This window comes from Myxine glutinosa, chromosome 11, assembly GCF_964187855.1.
Source record: "Myxine glutinosa chromosome 11, kmMyxGlut1.1, whole genome shotgun sequence".
Taxonomy (NCBI): domain Eukaryota; kingdom Metazoa; phylum Chordata; class Myxini; order Myxiniformes; family Myxinidae; genus Myxine; species Myxine glutinosa.
Genome location: NC_136271.1, coordinates 18,101,908 through 18,127,227, shown reverse-complemented (window position 1 = coordinate 18,127,227; position 25,320 = coordinate 18,101,908). Strand labels below are relative to the sequence as shown.

Sequence of the window (25,320 nt, the reverse complement as noted above, 5' to 3'; positions counted from 1 at the left end):
CTGCACTACACCAATAACAACAACAACCACCAACAACAACTATTATCGCATTCAAGGTTAGTGTGCAAACATGTTGAAGAGTGCACTACCTGCACCACGTGGTGTGAGGTAAGAGCAAACCTTTGACCAGAGTGTGCTTATCAGTCGGAGATGAACGTGCAAGCACACGCAGCTTGGGCCACACCTTGTCAAGTCTCTCCTGCTCGATCTATGATCATTGAAAGAATGAATAAGAAATGAGTAAAAGTCCATAAACAAATAACTGAACATTCACTTATTTCATTCTTTATGACATAGTGAAGGTGCATGAATGAGAATTCAATGTGCAGAAGGAGCTGATTTCCTGATAAATCAAGAAAGGTCCCACTGTGATTTATCCTGCAGTTGAGAATTTGCATTTTTGACACCTGACTATAAATTAGAGTACACCTGACTTCAATCATTACCGTACGTGTCTGCATCTGCATTTGAAAAAAACATCTTTTTAAAATTCAAATCTGTTTAAATCTGTTTTTAAAATTCAATTTTTTTTTAATCTGTCCATAAAAAAAATCAAATTTAAACATGGCTCATTGTCAAGTACTCCCCATGGGGAATAAGATATGTTAATGATGATGTCATCGGTACCTTAATTATGACGTCATAATTCGACAAGTACAACACTTGATTCAATCAGTATGAATTTTTTTTCTCTACAATTTTTGGTCCGAAAGACATGAAATTTTCGCCATAGGAGTGCCTCCCCCTGTAGAATATTTTAATGATAATTATGACGTCATAGGTCACGTGGTACAGGTGCCATATTGGAAAAACCAGAAAATGTTGCACCTTTATATCTTCAAAACCGCTGCATGGAAAATTTTAAATCATGGCTCATTGTAAAGAACTCCATATGGGGAATAGGTGTTGTTAATTATGACGTCATCATTTGACAGGGACAACACTTCGTCTGATCAGTTTGAAATTTCTTGAGCGTGATATATGTAACAATTATATTAGAGAATATAAATTTATGATGTCATTGTCACGTGGTCTGGCAACCATATTGGATCAAAGAAAACTAGAACAATGCGACTGTGTCGCCAATATGCATCTGCATAGTCCCACAACGGATAGATGCATATGTATGGGTAGGGGATCACGTCTGTGAAGTTTCATGTTGATAGGATAAGGTTCGTTTTTCTATCCAAGATGGCTGCCAAACCACGTGACCTATGACATCATCCTTTTCAAACTATATGCAACAGTGCTGTTCGATGATATTTGCAGAATTTCGCATCGATAGGGTGAGCGGTTTTAGAGATATAATTATTTAATGTTTTCCTTCAATCCAATATGGCTGCCAAACCATGTGACATATGATGTCATAAATTTAATATTTCAATACAAATATGTCATAGATCATGTGCAATGCAGTTTCAGATTTTTAGGATAAGGAATTCGATTAATACATTTTTGGCTGGTATACCACTTCACCTATGATGTCATCAATATCATGCTTTTGTTACTTGACAATGTGCCAAGGAAGTACTTGACAATGTGCCAAGTTTCAAATTTTTCCATCCAGCGGTTTCCGAGAAATAGTTTTTCAATTATTTGCTTTTAATCCAAGATGGCTGCCATACCACGTGACTTATGATGTCACAATTATCATAAAAACATTCTGCATGGATGTCACTCCTACCCTGAAAGTTTAGTCTCAATCGGACAAATGGTTGCTGAGAAAAACGAGGTTTCGCCCATACGGACGGACGGACAACCCGAAAACATAATGTCTCCGGCGACTTTGTCGGCGGAGGCATAAAAAAAGTTTCAAAAGTAGAAGTGTTGGCTTGCACCAAGTTGACTGCGCAGGGAAAGTATTCTATGAATACCATCTAGTTACCATTGTGAAAGCTATATAATAATGTCGTGTCCCCGGGGTTAAGACCCCAAGAGGACGAATGGCCAAAATGAGCTTTACTCCGATGCGTATACCCAACTTGGCGGTATTATCTTTCGCGCACGAAGGTTCGAGGCCTTATCTGATTGGAACACACGTAGGGGTTCATCCAAACCCACAAATACAAAGACGGGACAGCAAAATCCACAATACAAGGAAAGTAAGATTCGACAAACAATGATTTAATGAAAATAAATGCAAGTAACCATGAAAGGTGAAGTAAAAACTAAAATTCCTAATTGAGACGTTTCCTCTCAGACTCGTATACAAACAAAGGGAAAACGAAAGTAAAAAAAAAAGAAAAAGATGTTGTGGTAATTGGCCGGCACTCAGCTTTGCGTCCCCAAATGGCTGGTAAGGCTTGCCGGTCGCTCGTCACCTCCAAACCACCACGTGGGAATCGCACAAAATGGCGCGGAGTGTGCTCTTCGACGTCAAGAGGAAACACGACGTGGACCCAGTCCACCGCCGACGTCGATCCTGTGCCTTGTAGTTCTGACTGTTCTGAACCGCTGTTTCTCACCAGCCCTTTCCCAAGAGCGCACATGAACCAAAGTCCACACGCCCGCGACCAAGCCGGAACAAGGAGGAAATGCGACTACCTCCAACCAGCACCAGCACCAGGAGACACACACACACACACACACACACACACACACACACACACACACACACACACACACACACACACACACACAGAGAGAGAGAGAGAGAGAGAGAGAATGACGAGACCGCGTTCTTTTTGCCTTTAGCTCTCGAATGTTCCACGATGACGTCACACTCTGTCCAATCACCGAGCTCTATTCAATGATGATGACCGGGCCATGGCCTCCCCGTTACGAGTCGTCGAGGGCGGAATCCAAAGTCCGTTCGGGAATGTTTGGATGACGTCGAAGGCTGTGAGGCGGGGATCGACAAATGTGCTGGGTGTTGGTCAACCGTGGCGGTGTTGTGAGCGAATGAGTCCATTTACAGTGCAATCGTTGTAGTTATAATGGCGGCCCTTTTTGATTCAATAACAACAAAGGGAAAAATCACAGGGCAATTACACAATGGGGTTTTTCCTTAAGTCCTACCCAACTAGCATTGCTCCACCCCTCATATGGAGACACATATGCGATCTTACCTGGACATTCGACACTACTTAGATGCATCGAGGTGGATTCTTCTTCTTTGCGACATTCGGATCATGCTAATTTATACGATTCTGAATTTTCTTTAAGGTATTTCTTCATTTACCCCCCACAAACGTAACAATAACTTTCACAGGCATTAGCAAACACAATCACACACAACACCTGCCTTAAGATGAACTGCAGTGCACTACATGTTGTAACATCATATTGCAATTCATGCACAGAGAAAACAGCAAATAACTAGAGTACAGAACTTGGTAGAGCGCTCACCTCCACCAGGCTGAACAGTTTATGTTTTGTATCCCACTGATTGGCTGGATCTTCATCCGGACCTGAACCAAAATCTAATCGGCTTGTTCTTGTCACTTACCCAACTTATCCACCAAGTTTTGTCATAATCCATCCACAACTTTTGAAATATCGTGTTTTATACTGTTTTTGGTCATGCATCTCAATAGTAAAGAATTACTTAGAAAAAGAAGCCTGGTGTTGGGTTACGGTTAAGGTGACTGGTTTGAGATCCTCAGGTCCTGAATTTAAACCAGGTGGGTCAACTCAGTCTGTCATCCTTCCTAAGTCGGCAAAATGAGTACCAGCTAGCTGGTAATGGGGGGCACTGCATCAGCGGCATAGCCACACATCCAGAAAATGATGCAGCATATGAACCACCACATCAACCTAAACATTTTTTATGGGATCCGGATACGGATCTTCACCAAAATCGAATGTCTCACTCCCAATATGTCCACGAAATTTCGTCCAAATCTGTCCATAATGTTTTGAGATATTCTGCTCACAGAGAAAGAAAGACAGACAGACAGATAAAGAAACAAACAGACAGGAGTGAAAACATAAGCTCCGTCCACCGGCGCAGGTAATAACACGAAAAAATTATGCATAATTCGCAAATTTGTTTCCGCTTCATGGTTTCCGGTGGTTGCAGCTTTTCCTCAGATCATTCCACGGAGCACGCAAGTGTGTCCACTCTCAGGAGAGTCTGAAAACATCTGACCAACCTCAAAGCTGAACATTAAAATATGTTGTCTTACTAGTGGCACCTTGTTAAGTCTGTCTCTGGGGCAATGGGGCATGCTCCCCTTCATCCCTTCTGTCACTTCAAATGGCACCATGGCCGACTCTGCTCACGAGAAAGCTAAATTCCTCTATTCTGTGTTTGCTTCCAAATATCACATACCCATCCTCTTCAGTCGAGTTACAGAATAACTTCTTCGTATTGAAAACTTACATTCATGGAAGATAATGGATACAGAGGGCAAAAAAAAAGAAGGAATGTACCGACAGTGGGACAGCAGGCGAAAGCACCAATAAAGGGGAATCACCTTGCAAGTAAGAGGGTTAGGGCTAGGGTTAGGGTTAGGGTTAGGGTTAGGGTTAGGGTTAGGGCTAGGGCTAGGGTTAGGGCTAGGGTTAGGGTTAGGGTTAGGGCTAACGTTAGGGTTAGGGTTAGGGTTAGGGTTAGGGTTAGGGCTAACGTTAGGGTTAGGGTTAGGGTTAGGTAGGGTTCATGGGGGCTAGGCAGATGCTAATAATGTAGAGAGGAGTAGAATGCACAGACTCTAGTGGAGACAGACATGTTGCTTGGGCTTATTAGCCACGGGCTAGTAGAAGTACTCCTATGAGGTATGGGCAAAGAGCTTGTGTACTGTGAGTAGTTGTTGTTTTTCAAGGAAAGACTTGGAATGATGGAGGTTGCCAAGTTTGCGACTCGCTTTGGATTGCAGCTTCGCTTGGAATATGGTCAGCTCTTGAGAGGACATTCCCGATGTTCATGGCTTTTTTAAGGATCTTACTTTGCCTAGCCATCTCCAACCTTTGGAACACCGTCGAGCAGTCTCTTTCCTGTGCCTCTTCTACCGCTACTACCACAGTCAGTGCTCTCTCGACTTCTCTGTTTCTGTGACTCCTCCTCTCCACTCTGTTCGTGAGACCCTTATTGAATGCCCCTGCCCTTCTCTCAATACCAATTACCATGCCTACTCCATCTTCCCTCTCTTTGGAACAGCCTCCCCAGCAATGTGTTCTTATGTCAACTTGCTACAATTAATGTCACGAATCAATCATCTATCAGTTTAGGTGTTACACGAGCCTCGACTTTGTATACAAAACAAAAAAAAATACAAATATACATCTCATTTAATTGTTGTAGATTCCCATATTCTTTCTTTGCTTGGTCCCCGAGGGGGCCCCTCTTTGTTTTGGGCTCGATCTTACCCTGTGGTGTCAATTAAATAATAATAAAAATGTACATCGTGGGTAATGGTGATTTATGTAATCTTTAAAACATGCAATTGTGATATTAAGGTCATCATCATCATTTTGTGTGCCGCTGATGCAGTGCCCCCTGTTGGTTCGGGCAGGAATATGTAATTTGTTCAGGGTGCCGGCGATAACTTGCTTACGCTTCGCGAAGGACACCGCGGGATCTTTAACGTCCACAGACTAAAGCCGGGAGACGGGAGGCCCAGTTTAAGGTCCATCCGAGGGACGGAACACACAAAGATGAATCACCCTGCCTGTGAAACACCAGGACGACAGTTTATAGCTGGGTCGAGATGATATTAAGGTTTATACATGCTAACAACGACAGGAAACATATACGAATTCATTGTCATTATTACCAGAATGTCGTATCGACAACAAGAGATGGAATCAAAAGAAAACTCCACGATCAAATAACCTGTTGTATGTTTTTCTCCAACAGGTTTAAAAGTTGGAAATTTTAAAACGTTGAGATAAATCCGAGCACATATACTGAAAAAGAATGATATTGTTGCGAATATGGAATTTGGCCTCCATATCCGCTTGTAAATATTCCCCTATTTTCTCCGATACTCCCCAACTCTCCCTTACCCCATTCCCTAGTCCCATTGTCTGTAAACAACACCCATTAGAGCCGATCTTCCCCTTCATCCCCCCATTAAATGTCGTGCCCAGGTCCCCCGCACCACACGTAGACAATTATAGGACATCTTGCTAGTTATTCTTAATCTATGTCAGTTAAGGACTTGTTTCCATTAATTATGACTCTTCGTTGCACCAGAATGTGATGATATGGCACCAGTAGGAGTTTAGGACCTTCCCATACCTCCCCGCATCTCTTCCCATCATCTCAAGCTCCAACAACAACCACAACAACAGCGGCTTTGCGTCCTCACTCCGGCTCGGTTGGCCGCCATTGAACATGTGCTCGACGGGGTTACCCAGAAGGGGGCTCCCTGTCGGCCCCTCGTCAAGGGCGGAGCCGGTAACCCCCGCACCCAATGAGAAGCCATGGGCCGATGCCATATGGGGCGGAGCTAACGAGCGAGGGCGTGACTCCCCGCCGGATATACGCGGCCCCGCGCCGGACGTGACGTCAGATGCGCCCCGAGCTTGGAAGGAAAAGACGCCACCCTCCCGAGCGCTGAGCGACCTCCCCAGCTTGAGACCAAAGTCGCGACCCACAAGCGCTGTGATACCTTCACGCATCTCTGGACACCACCGTACGTGATTCTGTCCCTGAGCCAGGTGCACCTGGAGCGATCGCTACCCGCTTTCCTGGCCATCAAACCCCGTGTGAGTGAGCCTTGTCCCGCGTTTACCTGTCGTCTGTCCGGGGATAATATAAGTGTGTTTAAGTGCCCACCTTCCTATGTTTCCCTCTTGTCCCTGTAATCTAAACCTTCCGCAATTGTAATAACAACCTTTGAGAACCGTATCCCTGGTGTCGTATTGTGTGATTGTAATCCAGCCGGGTGTCTTCTTTTTCTTTCCTATTGAGCCAGCGTAGCGCGATTAGTCAACATTCGGGCACAATCGGGTAACTTGTACGGATACGGCGGCCATCCCGCTCGGCCCACCATACCATCAAAGTCGTATCTGTAACAATTGGTGTCGGGAGTGAGATTCGAGGCCCGACCAAATTTTGAAGGAAAAAAAAAAAAAACGAATAGAGGAAAAAAAAAAATTTGGTCAAAATTTGGAGCGGCCGAAATTTGTTTTGTTTTACGAAACTCGAATTTTGCAAGTCGCGCTATGGCGGATCAAGACGGCTGGGGTCCGGTAGGGGAGAGTGAGGCAGGGTCGGTCCAGGACCAAATTGAGGGACGTGAGGAGAGCGAAGCAGCGAGGGTAGCAGACGCGCAAAATGGCGCCTCGCTGGTCACCGCGCCCGTGACCGTGGCAGCGCCCCTGGTGGATCCGAACCTTTTTATGTTGCAAATGAGGGCCCTTATGGAACGAATAGAGGGCCAAATGGGGGTAATGAGGGACGAAGCGAGGGGTACCGGTGAGAAGTTAGACAATAATTTTGAGGAGTTAGACAAGAAAATTGGGAAGTTAGACAATAATTTTGAGGGGTTAGACAACGGGATAAAAGAAGTGAAAAATGGGTTAACGGGGGTAGAAAACAGAATGGCCGCTCAAGAGAATCAAATGGAAGGGATGCAAAAAGGGTTAGAGGGGTTAGAAAACAGTATGGAAGGCAAATTGAGGGACATGAGGGACCAAGCGGAAAGGGAAGTTAAACAAATGGAGCAGCAGATAGAGGGGGTCAGAATGGGGGTAGAAACCAAACTGGATGCTCACAGGGAGGAAATGGAGCAGATGAGGGTGGCATCTGGGCAGGAGATGCAAGTGATGGGAGAGGAGATCAGAAGAGGAGTGAGTGAGGAGGTCGGAGGAGTGCGCGAGGAGGTGAGGCACTGTAAGGAGCGCATGGAGAAAGAGGTGAGAAAGGGGACTGTAAAATTGCAAGGTGGTATAGAGGAGTTGACGCTGGGAGTAGAACAACTGACAGTGGGACAAAAGGAGCTGGGGGACCAGGTAAAGAAGAACACAGCGGTAATAGAGGGTTTAAAATCGACACAGAAGGAGATGAAAAAGGACGTAGGGGTAATTAAAAAAGAGTGCCAGACGGTACATGAGGACCTGACGAGGAAAATGGACAAGGTGGTAGAGGTAATGGAGGTTAAAGAGCGGGAGGTGCGGGAGCACATAGAAAAAAATAAAGTGGAGTTAGAGGAAGAACTTAAAGGGGCGCACGAAGAGATGAAGGAGATGAAGCAAAAATTAGAGGAAGTGGAAGAAGGGGTGAGCGAAATTAAGAAGCGACGGAGAGAGGATAAGAAAGAGATAAAGGAGGAAGTAAAAGAATTGGTCCAAAGTCTGTGTTCGGATCGTGATGATGTGCTCATTAACCGGATGAGGGATTCGCAGGTGATGGAGGAGAAGCGAAGAGAAAGAGGACCCGGTGTAAGTGGTGACCAATATGGTCGTGCGTATGATGCGCCAGGTGATTTAATAAGCTTGGGGGTCGAGATAGACCCGGATGTTCGTGAGAGGCCAAGAGTGAGGTGTATGGCTGGTCCGGAGGGTATGGAACGAGAGGTGCGAGGTGTGGGTGAGCAAGGTTGTGGTGGTATGGAATGGGTAGCGGGTTGCGGAGGTGTGACCCATGCATCGACACCAACAGGGGTAGTTGTTGGAGGGACCGGGGAGGCACGAGAGCCCCTTGGGGGTAGTGTACTGTGGGGGCCCGGCCGGTTCGGCCCCGCGCTGACCCCGCAAGGGGCGACGCACGGGGTCCGGCCGGCGGGCAACGACTCGCATACGAGGTGGTCCCACAAGGTCCCACTCGCGCCGTATGACGGCAAGAGTGATCTACGCGCGTACCTGGCGCAGTTCGACTGTGTGTGTAAGGGTAACGGTTGGGGTGAGGACGAAGGTGGAGTACACCTGGTGGCCGCATTGCGCGGCGCGGCGGCGGAGGTGCTGACGGCATTACCAGCGGGTGCTCTCACCCTGCCAGCCCTCCGCGACGCCCTAATTAATCGATTTGGAATAGAACAGCAGAGCGAGCTTGTTAAAGCTCAGCTCGCGCTGCGAAAGCGCAAGCCCCAGGAAGCCATCGGGGAACTTGCCCACGACATTCGCCGCGCAGTGGGGATCGCACATGCTAGCATGGCAGCGGATTCCCGGGAAAGCCTGGCGCTGGACCATTTTATCCAGGCCCTCCCGGATATTGAGCTCCGGCAACAGCTCGCCATGTGGCGCCCGCAGACTCTGAGCCAGGCGGCTGACGCTGCGGCCCGTTGGGAAGCAGCGAGGCCCCTGGCCCGGGGGGGCGAGCGTCTCGCAATGGCGGTCCGCCAGATGGGACCCCCGATGGAGGGCGGACCCCTTAGGGGGCCCGCCCCCGACGTGGGTCCTGACCTGGCGGGCATGGTCCGGAGGCTGGTGGACCAGCGCCTGGCAGGACCTGGACCATGGCAGGCGGCCCCGGAGGTGGCCCGCGGTGGACCACGAGCGGGTAATCCAATTCGGACCTACAGGGGGGGGAATTTGGAATTCCGGAGGCAAGCACCTTATCAGGTGAGGTGCTATACCTGCAACCGCCTGGGTCACCTGGCGCGGCACTGTCGAAACGCGCGCCGGGATGATCCCCGGCAGTTGAGGTCCTCAACTCCGCCCAGGGGGGAGCGGGTTAGCCGACCCCAGACACCCCCCCGCCAGACCCCGGGAAACTAGAAGGTGTCGGGCACGTAGGGCGGTGTTCGGCAGCAGAGGATGGAGGAGAGCCCTCATTGACGCGACAGGTCATTTATTGTGGCCAAATTGGAACCGGTAGCCTGACAATTAGATGCAAAATTGCCGGCGTGGGGGTAGACGCCGTCGTGGACACAGGAGCTAGCGCCACGATCATCAGCCCTGTGGTCCTTGATTCGAGCGCAGGTGGCTGGGATAAGATCCAGCGCCTGCAAAATTATAGTTTGCAGCTTGCTACCGGGGTAACGGCCCCGATCATAGGGCGTGGTTCTGTGACCCTCAAGTTAGGGTCGGTAAGGAGGGAGATAGATGTTTGGGTGGCGGAGGTGTGCGACCCATGTTTAATAGGGTTGGACCTGTTGACTGCCAGCGGTTGTAAAATCGACTTGTGCCGGGGGATCCTGCAGGTGGGAGTAGAAGAGCTGCCGTTAGGGGGAGTGAGCACGGCCGAGAGAGCGGAGCTGGAGGCTTCCGAGGCCGTGACCATCCCCCCCAGGGCCGAGGCGATAGTGCCGGCCCGGTGGGCAGCTCGCCCAACATGGCAGGAGTCCTGCGGCCTGGTCGAACCGGTGGCAGCGCAGTCCATACCGGGTTTAATCGTGGGCCGCACCCTTGTAAAAACGGACGGACCGGTAGTGGCCGTCCGAGTAGTAAATGTGAGTACAGAACCACGCACTATAGTAAGGGGCACGAGGGTAGCTGGCTGCACCCCAGTGGAGGAAGTCGCGACAGTGAGGGGCGAGAACGTCCAGCCGAGCCGACCCCGGGGGGAGCCTTCAATAACAAGTAGGAATTGGCCCGATCCCATTTGCGAGATGGTAAATCGTAGTAGCGTAGAGTTGGGAGGTACCCAGAGGGAGGCCTTACACAAACTGGTTGGGTCCCATTTGGACCTCTTCTCCCTGTCCACCGAGGATATTGGACGTACGGGCCTGGTGAAACATCAGATCCACACCGGTGAGGCCCGGCCTATTCGTCAGGCCGCCCGACGGCTCCCTTGGAGCAAGAGGGCGGAAGCTGACGAGCAGGTTGCAAAAATGCTCGACGCAGGTGTGATCGAGCCCTCGGGAAGTCCTTGGATGTCACCTGTTGTGCTGGTCAAAAAGAAGGATGGGACCACGCGGTTCTGCGTGGACTATCGCCAGCTAAACAACGTGACACTCAAGGACTCATATCCCCTGCCAAGGATTGATGACACCCTCGATGCCGTTGCGGGCTCAAATTGGTTCACAACTTTGGACCTCAAGAGTGGGTATTGGCAGGTGGAGATGGATAGGGCAGGGAAGGAGAAAACGGCATTTTCCACAGGTAAGGGACTGTATCAGTTTACTGTGATGCCGTTTGGTTTGTGTAACGCCCCCGCCACCTTTGAGAGATTGATGGAGCATGTACTAGGCGGCATGCCATGGCAGTCATGCCTGGTGTACCTGGATGACGTCCTGGTACATGCCCAAACGTTCCCCCAGGCACTAGCTAATTTGGACCAGGTGTTCGGGTGCCTCAGACAGGCAGGGCTGAAGCTGAACCCGAGTAAGTGCACTTTGTTTGCAAGAGAGGTGGCCTATCTAGGTCACGTGATTGGCCGCGAGGGGGTAAAAACAGACCCAGACAAAATTAAAGCGGTAGAGGAGTGGCCCGCACCACGTACCATCAAAGAGGTGCGGGGATTTTTGGGACTCTGCTCCTACTACCGGCGCTTTGTGGCGAAATTTGCGGAGTTGGCCCGTCCCCTCCACCGGCTTACGGAGAAGGGGACGCGATTTAATTGGACACGGGAGTGCCACGAGGCCTTCCAAAAATTGAAGGGGTGTCTAACATCCGCACCCCTTCTAGCTTACCCCACTAGTGACGGGACATTTACCCTGGACACGGATGCGAGCCAGGAAGGATTGGGCGCAGTTTTGTCTCAGACACAGGAGGGCGTGGAGAGAGTGATTGGTTATTATAGTCGGGCCTTAAGTAGGCCCGAGAGAAATTATTGCGTCACTCGCAAAGAGTTATTGGCTATGCTGGCTGCCATGAACCATTTCCACCCGTACTTGTACGGGCGGAAATTTTTGGTTAGAACTGACCATTCCTCCTTGCAATGGCTCCTTCGGTTCAAGGAACCGGAGGGCCAAATTGCAAGGTGGTTGGAAAAGTTGCAGCAGTACGATTTTGATGTGGCCCATAGGGCCGGGAAGGCCCATGGTAATGCGGACGCACTCTCTCGGCGTCCTTGTCTGGGGGAAAACTGTAAATTTTGTGCGAGACACGAGGAGAGGGAGCAATTGGGCGATTCCGCCCCGATTCTCGTCGTCCGGGCAACCCGGGTGAGAGGGCCAATTTTGCCACTAACCGCGGACGAGGAATTTGGAGAGTTGGCTTGGAGCACGGCCCAGCAGGAGGATCCTGTTCTGGGGCCGGTGTTCCAATGGGTCAAATTGGGGCAAAGACCAAAGGGGGAAGAGGTCACCCCCCTCGGGGCGCAGACAAAGGCATATTGGGCTCAGTGGCAGACCCTGGAATTGAAAGGCAACATCTTGTATCGCAAGTGGGTGGAGGTTCCCTCTGATCGAACTTCCTGGCTGGTGATAGTCCCTGACAAATTCAAGAACGTCATATTGCAACAGGTGCATGGTACCCGCTCCGGCGGCCATTTGGGCAGGACAAAGACAATATCTCGGGTCCGCCGGAGGTTCTATTGGGTGAATATGGGGCGCGACATACAGGACTGGTGTCGGAGATGCGACGCCTGTTCTGCCAAAAAGGGACCAGCACGGAGGATGAGGGCCCCCCTTCAATTACATCAGGTGGGGGCCCCCCTTGAGCGGGTGGCTATGGATATTCTAGGACCGCTGCCCCGCACCCGCCAAGGTAATAAGTATATCCTCGTTGTGATGGACTACTTCACCAAGTGGCCGGAGGCCTACGCCCTCCCCAACCAAGAAGCAGGGGTGGTAGCGCAGGCCTTCGTGGAAGGATTTGTGTGCCGGCATGGGATTCCACAGGAGTTGCACACCGACCAGGGACGAAATTTTGAGAGCAAATTGCTAAAAGATGTGTGCAGTCTCCTGTCAATTCGGAAAACCAGAACAACGCCTTTAAGACCTCAATCTGACGGGATGGTGGAAAGATTCAACCGAACTTTAATCCAACAACTGGCACTGTTCACCACCACCCGTCAGGATGACTGGGACGAACATCTCCCTTACTTGCTCATGGCCTACCGAACCAGCCAGCACGGGGCCACCGCATGCAGTCCAGCGTTGCTTATGTATGGGCGGGAGTTACGGGCTCCCGCCGACTTGCTATGCGGTCCCGTGCCAGACACAGTGGTTAACCCGCCGAGGGAGGGGTACGCACGTCACCTAGAGGAAGGCATGGAGCTAGTCCATGCCTTCGCCCGCCGCCAACTCCATCTGGCGGGGGAAAAGATGAAGCGCAGGTACGACGACCGGAGCCAGGGGAGTCAATACGCTCCGGGGATGAAGATTTGGTTCTTTAATCCCCGGAGGCGGAAGGGAAGGTGCCCAAAACTCACCTCCCCCTGGCAAGGCCCAGGAGTCGTCCTGTCGCAAATCTGTGACGTGGTCTTTAAGATCAAAATGGGGCCACGAGCCCTCCCTCGGATCGTCCACGCCGACCGGATAAGACCTTACACCGGCGAGCAGGCGCCCCCGTGGATTGCCTCGGCTTTAGATGCCGAGGCGGGACCCAGTACCTCTGAATAAGGGGGGCTTATTAGTGCCAGAGGACTGGGGGATTGAGGAGCGATAGGCCCGGTGGGAGAGGGTGGCATCCCTGCCACCCTTCCCATGGTGGTGGGGCAAAGGAGCAATAGTTTATGGGGTGTATGGCAGTGAAAACTAGCCCGGGTGGGTTAGGATATGGTGTGTAGGGATCTAGAAGAGATTGACATTAGGTAACGTTAAGTTTAGTTAGTGACTGATACCTGTAGTGGGGACGCAGGTAGATTAGTATGGATGATAATGACGAGGGAGCGCAATAGTTTAAAGGGACGACTGGGAAGCGCAAGTTTCAGAAGGGAGTAGTTAGCTGAGATGATGCTGTGTGTGAGAGAATTGAACAGGTGTGATTGCACAGGTGTGCAACTGGACAGGTGTGTGGAGCAGTGTGTGAGTAGTGAGTGTGTGGATCAGCGCGAATGCGCTTGGGGAGAGAAGGGTGCAGGTGGCACCAGGTGTGAGAGCACAGGTGTGCAGGTACAGGTGTGTGGAGAGAGTTGGAGTAAGTGGTACGGAGTGGTGTGCATGGTGCGAAGGTGTGGATGGGGGAAGAGTGGACCCCTTTCACGAGCACCCGGGGCGGGTAGTGTAAGTGTTAGGTAGAGGGTGCAGGTAAATTGTGGTTGGATATTGGCATTTGTGGTGCGGTTGCAGAATGGTGTTGTGAATGGGTGCATTAGTGTTGTGGAAATGGCTGGGCGTGTAGCCTGTTAGTGTGTGTAGTTGGTTGGGCACTCCACCACTGTGAGGATGTCGGCCAGGTGAGGCCGCCGGTGGGCTCTGGGAGCCGGTAGTTGTGAGTGGGTGCCTGAGGATCCCGGGTGTGGATCGGGCAGCCCAGTGCCAGAGAGGGCACGGAGTGGGGAGAGAGCCAGAGGGCCTTCCCCAGGTAGTTAGGTTAGGGTGAGGAGCAGGTAAGCTCGGAGGCAACTGCAGTGGTGGAGGTGTGCAGGTGGGTAGACCCACTGGGAGAGGTACACGCCGCAGCCCAGAAATTGTGCGAGGGCACCGGGAGATGAATCGGGGGAGTGAGACCCCAAATTGAAGAGCACCACAGTTTGGCCAATGGGAATTGGTTTTTAGAACCCATAGTGTAAGAGGGCCAATGGTTTGGCCGGAGAAAGCCCCCGGGTAGTGTAAAGTTGTTAAAGTCATTTAGGAGATAGTTAGGATTGATGAACCTGTCGCACCATACGCAGCCACTTGCCTGTGGTGATGATGATGACTCCACACCTGTGTTTTCTTTGTTTGTGTTGCAGAAATGAGAATTGCTGTTGGATTTGTGAGACGCATCACGACGTGGATGAGACATTGGGGTGATTCCATCTCTCCCTCCCTAGGAGGGACTGATGATGAATTGAAAATGGCAAATTTTGATGAGAGTTGAAAATGGCAAATTTGATTGGTTAGGAGGGAGAGAAGACGAATTTGGTATATGGGAGGAACGGGGAAGACAGTAGGGATGTTTGTGGATTTGTAAAGTAGATGTTTATGGGTAGTGTTGTGTTTTGTTGATACAGTAAGGGGTAAGGGAGGGGCCATGTAGGTTACCTGGTGGGGGGGGCGTACGGTAGGAACGTACCTGTCTCACCTGGTTCCCATGTGCCCCCAGTGTGCATCACCTTGCATTGCGTGCACTTTTGCGCCCTTACCACCTTGCTCACTTGTCTTGTTTTTGTCTCCCACCTCCGAGGATCTGGCTTTGGGGTAGAGAGAGAGGAGAGAGAGGTGCTGGCGATGCAGTTGTGGGCCTGCACTTTCGCTGCTTGCTGCCGGGATCGATACACCATATGGACCGCAATGTTTGTGGCCACCCACGATGGACCGCAGTTCGTTTGCGGCCAAGCACCACCCGGGGATGGACCTATGGGCCAACGTGGCACCTATGCCATACAGGTGAACCACTTTTAAGTAACACCAAGTGCACCACAAGAAGAGCAAGAGACACCTGCAGGGTTAGGGGTTGTCGCATTTATTTTTAATCATTGAACAATGGTGACTGCACCGATTGGTGGTGGGGTGGTGCTTTTGATGCTCGGGAAGGGTGCTCTGCACGTTATTAAAGGCCGTCGGCCACAGAGCACTCGTGGGTTGGTGTATCGATGTTGGCAAGCGCGCTCTCTCTATGCATAACATCTGCATGTGTTCCTCCAAAAACAGGTCCTGGATCGTAGTGTAAATAGCAGCGTAGTCTTGTAAATAATGCTCCCTACCGGCTGTATGTTTAGTTTGAGAATTCTTTCCGGATTCGGTTATCCTGTGGGTGTGTTTCTGTGAGGAGAAGGGTGCAACGTCGCAGGGGGACATATTTACTCATTTGTGAATATCTGTAAAACTGTCGCACTCAGGGTAGAGTTAATAGTAGAGGGAACTACATTGCGTGCCACACTAAAGTAGGTAAAAATTTATCGGGTCGGGACGCCCCGAGGGTAGAGAAGGGTGCAATGTTGCGAATATGGAATTTGGCCTCCATATCCGCTTGTAAATATTCCCCTATTTTCTCCGATACTCCCCAACTCTCCCTTACCCCATTCCCTAGTCCCATTGTCTGTAAACAACACCCATTAGAGCCGATCTTCCCCTTCATCCCCCCATTAAATGTCGTGCCCAGGTCCCCCGCACCACACGTAGACAATTATAGGACATCTTGCTAGTTATTCTTAATCTATGTCAGTTAAGGACTTGTTTCCATTAATTATGACTCTTCGTTGCACCAGAATGTGATGATATGGCACCAGTAGGAGTTTAGGACCTTCCCATACCTCCCCGCATCTCTTCCCATCATCTCAAGCTCCAACAACAACCACAACAACAGCGGCTTTGCGTCCTCACTCCGGCTCGGTTGGCCGCCATTGAACATGTGCTCGACGGGGTTACCCAGAAGGGGGCTCCCTGTCGGCCCCTCGTCAAGGGCGGAGCCGGTAACCCCCGCACCCAATGAGAAGCCATGGGCCGATGCCATATGGGGCGGAGCTAACGAGCGAGGGCGTGACTCCCCGCCGGATATACGCGGCCCCGCGCCGGACGTGACGTCAGATGCGCCCCGAGCTTGGAAGGAAAAGACGCCACCCTCCCGAGCGCTGAGCGACCTCCCCAGCTTGAGACCAAAGTCGCGACCCACAAGCGCTGTGATACCTTCACGCATCTCTGGACACCACCGTACGTGATTCTGTCCCTGAGCCAGGTGCACCTGGAGCGATCGCTACCCGCTTTCCTGGCCATCAAACCCCGTGTGAGTGAGCCTTGTCCCGCGTTTACCTGTCGTCTGTCCGGGGATAATATAAGTGTGTTTAAGTGCCCACCTTCCTATGTTTCCCTCTTGTCCCTGTAATCTAAACCTTCCGCAATTGTAATAACAACCTTTGAGAACCGTATCCCTGGTGTCGTATTGTGTGATTGTAATCCAGCCGGGTGTCTTCTTTTTCTTTCCTATTGAGCCAGCGTAGCGCGATTAGTCAACATTCGGGCACAATCGGGTAACTTGTACGGATACGGCGGCCATCCCGCTCGGCCCACCATACCATCAAAGTCGTATCTGTAACAATATTTTAAAACCATAATATTTGCATCTGGCTCATATACCCATCAAGGAGGGGTGAGGTCAGAGGGCACAGCACACACCCAAGAGGTCAGAGGGCACAGCACACACCCAAGAGGTCAGAGGGCACAACACACACCCAAGAGGTCACAGGGCACAGCACGCATCCAAGAGGTTAGAGGTCCACCCAAGAGGTCAGAGGGCACAGCACACACCCAAGAGGTCAGAGGGCGAAGCACACACCCAAGAGGTCAGAGGTCCACCCAAGAGGTCAGAGGGCACAGCACACACCCAAAGTGGTCAGAGGTTCACTCGACAGGTCAGAGGGCACAGCACACACCCAAGAGGTTAGAGGGCACAGCACACATCCAAGAGGTCAGAGGTCCACCCAAGAGGTTAGAGGGCACAGCACACACCCACGAGGTCAGAGGTCCACCCAAGAGGTCAGAGGGCACAGCACACACCCAAGAGGTCAGAGGGCACAGCACACACCCAAGAGGTCAGAGGGCACAGCACAAACCCAAGAGGTCAGAGGTCACAGCACACACCAAGAGGTCAGAGGTCACAGCACACACCCAAGAGTTTAGAGGTCCACCAAAGAGGTCAGAGGGCACAGCGCACACCCAAGAGGTCAGAGGGCACAGCACACACCCAAGAGGTCAGAGGTCACAGCACACACCAAGAGGTCAGAGGTCACAGCACACACCCAAGAGTTTAGAGGTCCACCAAAGAGGTCAGAGGGCACAGCGCACACCCAAGAGGTCAGAGGGCACAGCACACACCCAAGAGGTCAGAGGTTCACCCAAGAGGTCAGAGAGCACAGCACACACCCAAGAGGTCAGAGGTCCACAAAAGAGGTCAGAGAGCACATCACACACCCAAGAGGTCAGAGAGCACAGGACACACCCAAGAGGTCAGAGGTCCACAAAAGAAGTCAGAGGGCACAGCACACATCCAAGAGGTCCGAGGTCCACCCAAGAGGTCAGAGAGCACAGCACACACCCAAGAGGTCAGAGATCCACAAAAGAGGTCAGAGAGCACATCACACACCCAAGAGGTCACAGGTTCACCCAAGAGGTCAGAGGGCACAGCACACATCCAAGAGGTCAGAGAGCACAGCACACACCCAAGAGGTCAGAGGTCCACAAAAGAGGTTAGAGGGCACAGCACACACCCAAGAGGTCAGAGGTCCACAAAAGAGGTTAGAGGGCACAGCACACATCCAAGAGGTCAGAGAGCACAGCACACACCCAAGAGGTCAGAGGTCCACAAAAGAGGTTAGAGGGCACAGCACACACCCAAGAGGTCAGAGGTCCACAAAAGAGGTTAGAGGGCACAGCACACATCCAAGAGGTCAGAGAGCACAGCACACACCCAAGAGGTCAGAGGTCCACAAAAGATGTCAGAGAGCACAGCACACACCCAAGAGGTCAGAGGTCCACCCAAGAGGTCAGAGAGCACAGCACACACCTCACCACCATCATTCCGAATGCGACGATTGAAATCTTTGCTTTCAAGGCACAAGAAGTCGTGACCTGGCTCGAGGACTCGGCTCTTGGTGGCAATGGCACGGGCGGTATCAATGTTGTCTCCGGTGACCATCCGTACGGTGATTCCGGCACGCTGACACTTCAAAATGGCATCGGGTACCTGCAGGGAGGAGAGACAGGTGATCACTAAAAACCCTTCATAAAATAAACGAGAAATCATCCCAAAATGCAAAGCCCGTCCATGTCCGCTTTGTATTTGAAGTAAAGGTGATGAAAACAACAGGTATAAAAAAGAAGAAAAACGTTTTAATTTCTGATCTCCATATTCTCATAATAAAGGTTTGTTCAAAATTTGGTGACAAAAGCTCAAATGGTAAAATATTAAGGCCTAGAGTAGACAGACAAACAAGCTCAAATAGTAAAATCTTAATACCTAGAGGAGACAGACAAACAAGCTCAAATAGTAAAAATCTTAATACCCAGAGGAGACAGACAAACAAGCTCAAATAGTAAAAATCTTAATACCTAGAGGAGACAGACAAACAAGCTCAAATAGTAAAATCTTAATACCTAGAGGAGACAGACAAACAAGCTCAAATAGTAAAAATCTTAATACCCAGAGGAGACAGACAAACAAGCTCAAATAGTAAAAATCTTAATACCTAGAGGAGACAGACAAACAAGCTCAAATAGTAAAAACCTTAATACCTAGAGTAGACAGACAAACAAGCTCAAATAGTGAAAATCTTAATACCTAGAGGAGACAGACAAACAAGCTCAAATAGTAAAAATCTTAATACCTAGAGGAGACAGACAAACAAGCTCAAATAGTAAAAATCTTAATACCTAGAGGAGACAGACAAACAAGCTCAAATAGTGAAAATCTTAATACCCAGAGGAGACAGACAAACAAGCTCAAATAGTAAAAATCTTAATACCTAGAGTAGACAGACAAACAAGCTCAAATAGTAAAATCTTAATACCTAGAGGAGACAGACAAACAAGCTCAAATAGTAAAAATCTTAATACCTAGAGGAGACAGACAAACAAGCTCAAATAGTAAAAATCTTAATACCTAGAGGAGACAGACAAACAAGCTCAAATAGTAAAAATCTTAATACCGAGAGGAGACAGACAAACAAGCTCAAATAGTAAAAATCTTAATACCCAGAGGAGACAGACAAACAAGCTCAAATAGTAAAAATCTTAATACCTAGAGGAGACAGACAAACAAGCTCAAATAGTGAAAATCTTAATACCCAGAGGAGACAGACAAACAAGCTCAAATAGTAAAAATCTTAATACCCAGAGGAGACAGACAAACAAGCTCAAATAGTAAAAATCTTAATACCTAGAGGAGACAGACAAACAAGCTCAAATAGTAAAAACCTTAATACCTAAAGTAGACAGACAAACAAGCTCAAATAGTGAAAATCTTAATACCCAGAGGAGACAGACAAACAAGCTCAAATAGTAAAAATCTTAATACCTAGAGGAGACAGACAAACAAGCTCAAATAGTAAAATCTTAATACCGAGAGGAGACAGACAAACAAGCTCAAATGGTAAAAATCTTAATACCTAGAGGAGACAGACAAACAAGCTCAAATAGTGAAAATCTTAATACCCAGAGGAGACAGACAAACAAGCTCAAATAGTAAAAATCTTAATACCGAGAGGAGACAGACAAAGAAGCTCAAATGGTAAAAATCTTAATACCTAGAGGAGACAGACAAACAAGCTCAAATAGTAAAAACCTTAATACCTAGAGGAGACAGACAAACAAGCTCAAATAGTAAAAACCTTAATACCTAAAGTAGACAGACAAACAAGCTCAAATAGTGAAAATCTTAATACCCAGAGGAGACAGACAAACAAGCTCAAATAGTAAAAATCTTAATACCTAGAGGAGACAGACAAACAAGCTCAAATAGTAAAAATCTTAATACCGAGAGGAGACAGACAAACAAGCTCAAATGGTAAAAATCTTAATACCTAGAGGAGACAGACAAACAAGCTCAAATAGTAAAAATCTTAATACCTGGAGGAGACAGACAAACAAGCTCAAATAGTAAAAATCTTAATACCTGGAGGAGACAGACAAACAAGCTCAAACAGTAAAAATCTTAATACCTGGAGGAGACAGACAAACAAGCTCAAATAGTAAAAATGTTAATACCTAGAGGAGACAGACAAACAAGCTCAAATAGTGAAAATCTTAATACCTAGAGGAGACAGACAAACAAGCTCAAATAGTAAAAATCTTAATACCTAGAGGAGACAGACAAACAAGCTCAAATGGTAAAAATCTTAATACCTAGAGGAGACAGACAAACAAGCTCAAATAGTAAAAATCTTAATACCTAGAGGAGACAGACAAACAAGCTCAAATAGTAAAAATCTTAATACCTAGAGGAGACAGACAAACAAGCTCAAATAGTAAAAATCTTAATACCTAGAGGAGACAGACAAACAAGCTCAAATAGTAAAAATCTTAATACCTAGAGGAGACAGACAAACAAGCTCAAATAGTAAAAATCTTAATACCTAGAGGAGACAGACAAACAAGCTCAAATAGTAAAAATCTTAATACCTGGAGGAGACAGACAAACAAGCTCAAATATTAAAAATCTTAATACCTGGAGGAGACAGACAAACAAGCTCAAATAGTAAAATCTTAAGGCCTAGAGTAGACAGACAAACAAGCTCAAATGGTAAAATCTTAAGGCCTAGAGTAGACAAACAAGCTCAAATAGTAAAATCTTAATACCTAGAGGAGACAGACAAACAAGCTCAAATAGTGAAAATCTTAATACCTAGAGGAGACAGACAAACAAGCTCAAATAGTAAAAATCTTAATACCTAGAGGAGACAGACAAACAAGCTCAAATGGTAAAAATCTTAATACCTAGAGGAGACAGACAAACAAGCTCAAATAGTAAAAATCTTAATACCTAGAGGAGACAGACAAACAAGCTCAAATAGTAAAAATCTTAATACCTAGAGGAGACAGACAAACAAGCTCAAATAGTAAAAATCTTAATACCGAGAGGAGACAGACAAACAAGCTCAAATGGTAAAAATCTTAATACCTAGAGGAGACAGACAAACAAGCTCAAATAGTAAAAATCTTAATACCTAGAGGAGACAGACAAACAAGCTCAAATAGTAAAAATCTTAATACCTGGAGGAGACAGACAAACAAGCTCAAATAGTAAAAATCTTAATACCTGGAGGAGACAGACAAACAAGCTCAAACAGTAAAAATCTTAATACCTGGAGGAGACAGACAAACAAGCTCAAATAGTAAAAATGTTAATACCTAGAGGAGACAGACAAACAAGCTCAAATAGTGAAAATCTTAATACCTAGAGGAGACAGACAAACAAGCTCAAATAGTAAAAATCTTAATACCTAGAGGAGACAGACAAACAAGCTCAAATGGTAAAAATCTTAATACCTAGAGGAGACAGACAAACAAGCTCAAATAGTAAAAATCTTAATACCTAGAGGAGACAGACAAACAAGCTCAAATAGTAAAAATCTTAATACCTAGAGGAGACAGACAAACAAGCTCAAATAGTAAAAATCTTAATACCTAGAGGAGACAGACAAACAAGCTCAAATAGTAAAAATCTTAATACCTAGAGGAGACAGACAAACAAGCTCAAATAGTAAAAATCTTAATACCTAGAGGAGACAGACAAACAAGCTCAAATAGTAAAAATCTTAATACCTGGAGGAGACAGACAAACAAGCTCAAATAGTAAAAATCTTAATACCTGGAGGAGACAGACAAACAAGCTCAAATAGTAAAATCTTAAGGCCTAGAGTAGACAGACAAACAAGCTCAAATGGTAAAATCTTAAGGCCTAGAGTAGACAAACAAGCTCAAATAGTAAAATCTTAATACCTAGAGGAGACAGACAAACAAGCTCAAATAGTGAAAATCTTAATACCTAGAGGAGACAGACAAACAAGCTCAAATAGTAAAAATCTTAATACCTAGAGGAGACAGACAAACAAGCTCAAATGGTAAAAATCTTAATACCTAGAGGAGACAGACAAACAAGCTCAAATAGTAAAAATCTTAATACCTAGAGGAGACAGACAAACAAGCTCAAATAGTAAAAATCTTAATACCTGGAGGAGACAGACAAACAAGCTCAAATAGTAAAAATCTTAATACCTGGAGGAGACAGACAAACAAGCTCAAATAGTAAAAATCTTAATACCTAGAGGAGACAGACAAACAAGCTCAAATAGTGAAAATCTTAATACCTAGAGGAGACAGACAAACAAGCTCAAATAGTAAAAATCTTAATACCTAGAGGAGACAGACAAACAAGCTCAAATGGTAAAAATCTTAATACCTAGAGGAGACAGACAAACAAGCTCAAATAGTAAAAATCTTAATACCTAGAGGAGACAGACAAACAAGCTCAAATAGTAAAAATCTTAATACCTGGAGGAGACAGACAAACAAGCTCAAATAGTAAAAAAATCTTAATACCTAGAGGAGACAGACAAACAAGCTCAAATAGTAAAAATCTTAATACCCAGAGGAGACAGACAAACAAGCTCAAATAGTAAAAATCTTAATACCTAGAGGAGACAGACAAACAAGCTCAAATAGTAAAAATCTTAATACCTAGAGGAGACAGACAAACAAGCTCAAATAGTAAAAATCTTAATACCTAGAGGAGACAGACAAACAAGCTCAAATAGTAAAAATCTTAATACCTAGAGGAGACAGACAAACAAGCTCAAATAGTAAAAATCTTAATACCTGGAGGAGACAGACAAACAAGCTCAAATAGTAAAAATCTTAATACCTAGAGGAGACAGACAAACAAGCTCAAATAGTGAAAATCTTAATACCTAGAGGAGACAGACAAACAAGCTCAAATAGTAAAAATCTTAATACCTAGAGGAGACAGACAAACAAGCTCAAATGGTAAAAATCTTAATACCTAGAGGAGACAGACAAACAAGCTCAAATAGTAAAAATCTTAATACCTAGAGGAGACAGACAAACAAACTCAAATAGTAAAAATCTTAATACCTGGAGGAGACAGACAAACAAGCTCAAATAGTAAAAAAATCTTAATACCTAGAGGAGACAGACAAACAAGCTCAAATAGTAAAAATCTTAATACCCAGAGGAGACAGACAAACAAGCTCAAATAGTAAAAATCTTAATACCTAGAGGAGACAGACAAACAAGCTCAAATAGTAAAAATCTTAATACCTCGAGGAGACAGACAAACAAGCTCAAATAGTAAAAATCTTAATACCTAGAGGAGACAGACAAACAAGCTCAAATAGTAAAAATCTTAATACCTAGAGGAGACAGACAAACAAGCTCAAATAGTAAAAATCTTAATACCTGGAGGAGACAGACAAACAAGCTCAAATAGTAAAAATCTTAATACCTGGAGGAGACAGACAAACAAGCTCAAATAGTAAAAATCTTAATACCTGGAGGAGACAGACAAACAAGCTCAAATAGTAAAAATGTTAATACCTAGAGGAGACAGACAAACAAGCTCAAATAGTGAAAATCTTAATACCTAGAGGAGACAGACAAACAAGCTCAAATAGTAAAAATCTTAATACCTAGAGGAGACAGACAAACAAGCTCAAATGGTAAAAATCTTAATACCTAGAGGAGACAGACAAACAAGCTCAAATAGTAAAAATCTTAATACCTAGAGGAGACAGACAAACAAGCTCAAATAGTAAAAATCTTAATACCTAGAGGAGACAGACAAACAAGCTCAAATAGTAAAAATCTTAATACCTAGAGGAGACAGACAAACAAGCTCAAATAGTAAAAATCTTAATACCTAGAGGAGACAGACAAACAAGCTCAAATAGTAAAAATCTTAATACCTAGAGGAGACAGACAAACAAGCTCAAATAGTAAAAATCTTAATACCTGGAGGAGACAGACAAACAAGCTCAAATAGTAAAAATCTTAATACCTGGAGGAGACAGACAAACAAGCTCAAATAGTAAAATCTTAAGGCCTAGAGTAGACAGACAAACAAGCTCAAATGGTAAAATCTTAAGGCCTAGAGTAGACAAACAAGCTCAAATAGTAAAATCTTAATACCTAGAGGAGACAGACAAACAAGCTCAAATAGTGAAAATCTTAATACCTAGAGGAGACAGACAAACAAGCTCAAATAGTAAAAATCTTAATACCTGGAGGAGACAGACAAACAAGCTCAAATGGTAAAAATCTTAATACCTAGAGGAGACAGACAAACAAGCTCAAATAGTAAAAATCTTAATACCCAGAGGAGACAGACAAACAAGCTCAAATAGTAAAAATCTTAATACCTAGAGGAGACAGACAAACAAGCTCAAATAGTAAAAATCTTAATACCCAGAGGAGACAGACAAACAAGCTCAAATAGTAAAAATCTTAATACCTAGAGGAGACAGACAAACAAGCTCAAATAGTAAAAATCTTAATACCTAGAGGAGACAGACAAACAAGCTCAAATAGTAAAAATCTTAATACCTGGAGGAGACAGACAAACAAGCTCAAATAGTAAAAATGTTAATACCTAGAGGAGACAGACAAACAAGCTCAAATAGTGAAAATCTTAATACCTAGAGGAGACAGACAAACAAGCTCAAATAGTAAAAATCTTAATACCTAGAGGAGACAGACAAACAAGCTCAAATGGTAAAAATCTTAATACCTAGAGGAGACAGACAAACAAGCTCAAATAGTAAAAATCTTAATACCTCGAGGAGACAGACAAACAAGCTCAAATAGTAAAAATCTTAATACCTGGAGGAGACAGACAAACAAGCTCAAATAGTAAAAATCTTAATACCTGGAGGAGACAGACAAACAAGCTCAAATAGTAAAAATCTTAATACCTGGAGGAGACAGACAAACAAGCTCAAATAGTAAAAATCTT

At 46.5% G+C, this 25,320-nt stretch overlaps 1 protein-coding gene across 2 annotated transcripts in view; it reads right to left on the bottom strand.

Moving 5' to 3' along the window:
- The window catches only part of LOC137436464 (plasma membrane calcium-transporting ATPase 2-like), a 244,394-nt gene that overhangs the window by 39,593 nt on the left and 179,481 nt on the right, over positions 1 to 25,320 (bottom strand). For both annotated transcript variants that reach the window (XM_068130276.2, XM_078786445.1), the window contains exons 12-13: positions 18,361 to 18,540; positions 121 to 208 (exon numbers count right to left, since the gene is read on the bottom strand). In XM_068130276.2, coding sequence (XP_067986377.2) covers positions 121 to 208; positions 18,361 to 18,540 — 268 coding nt within the window. The remainder of the gene's footprint in view (positions 1 to 120; positions 209 to 18,360; positions 18,541 to 25,320) is intronic.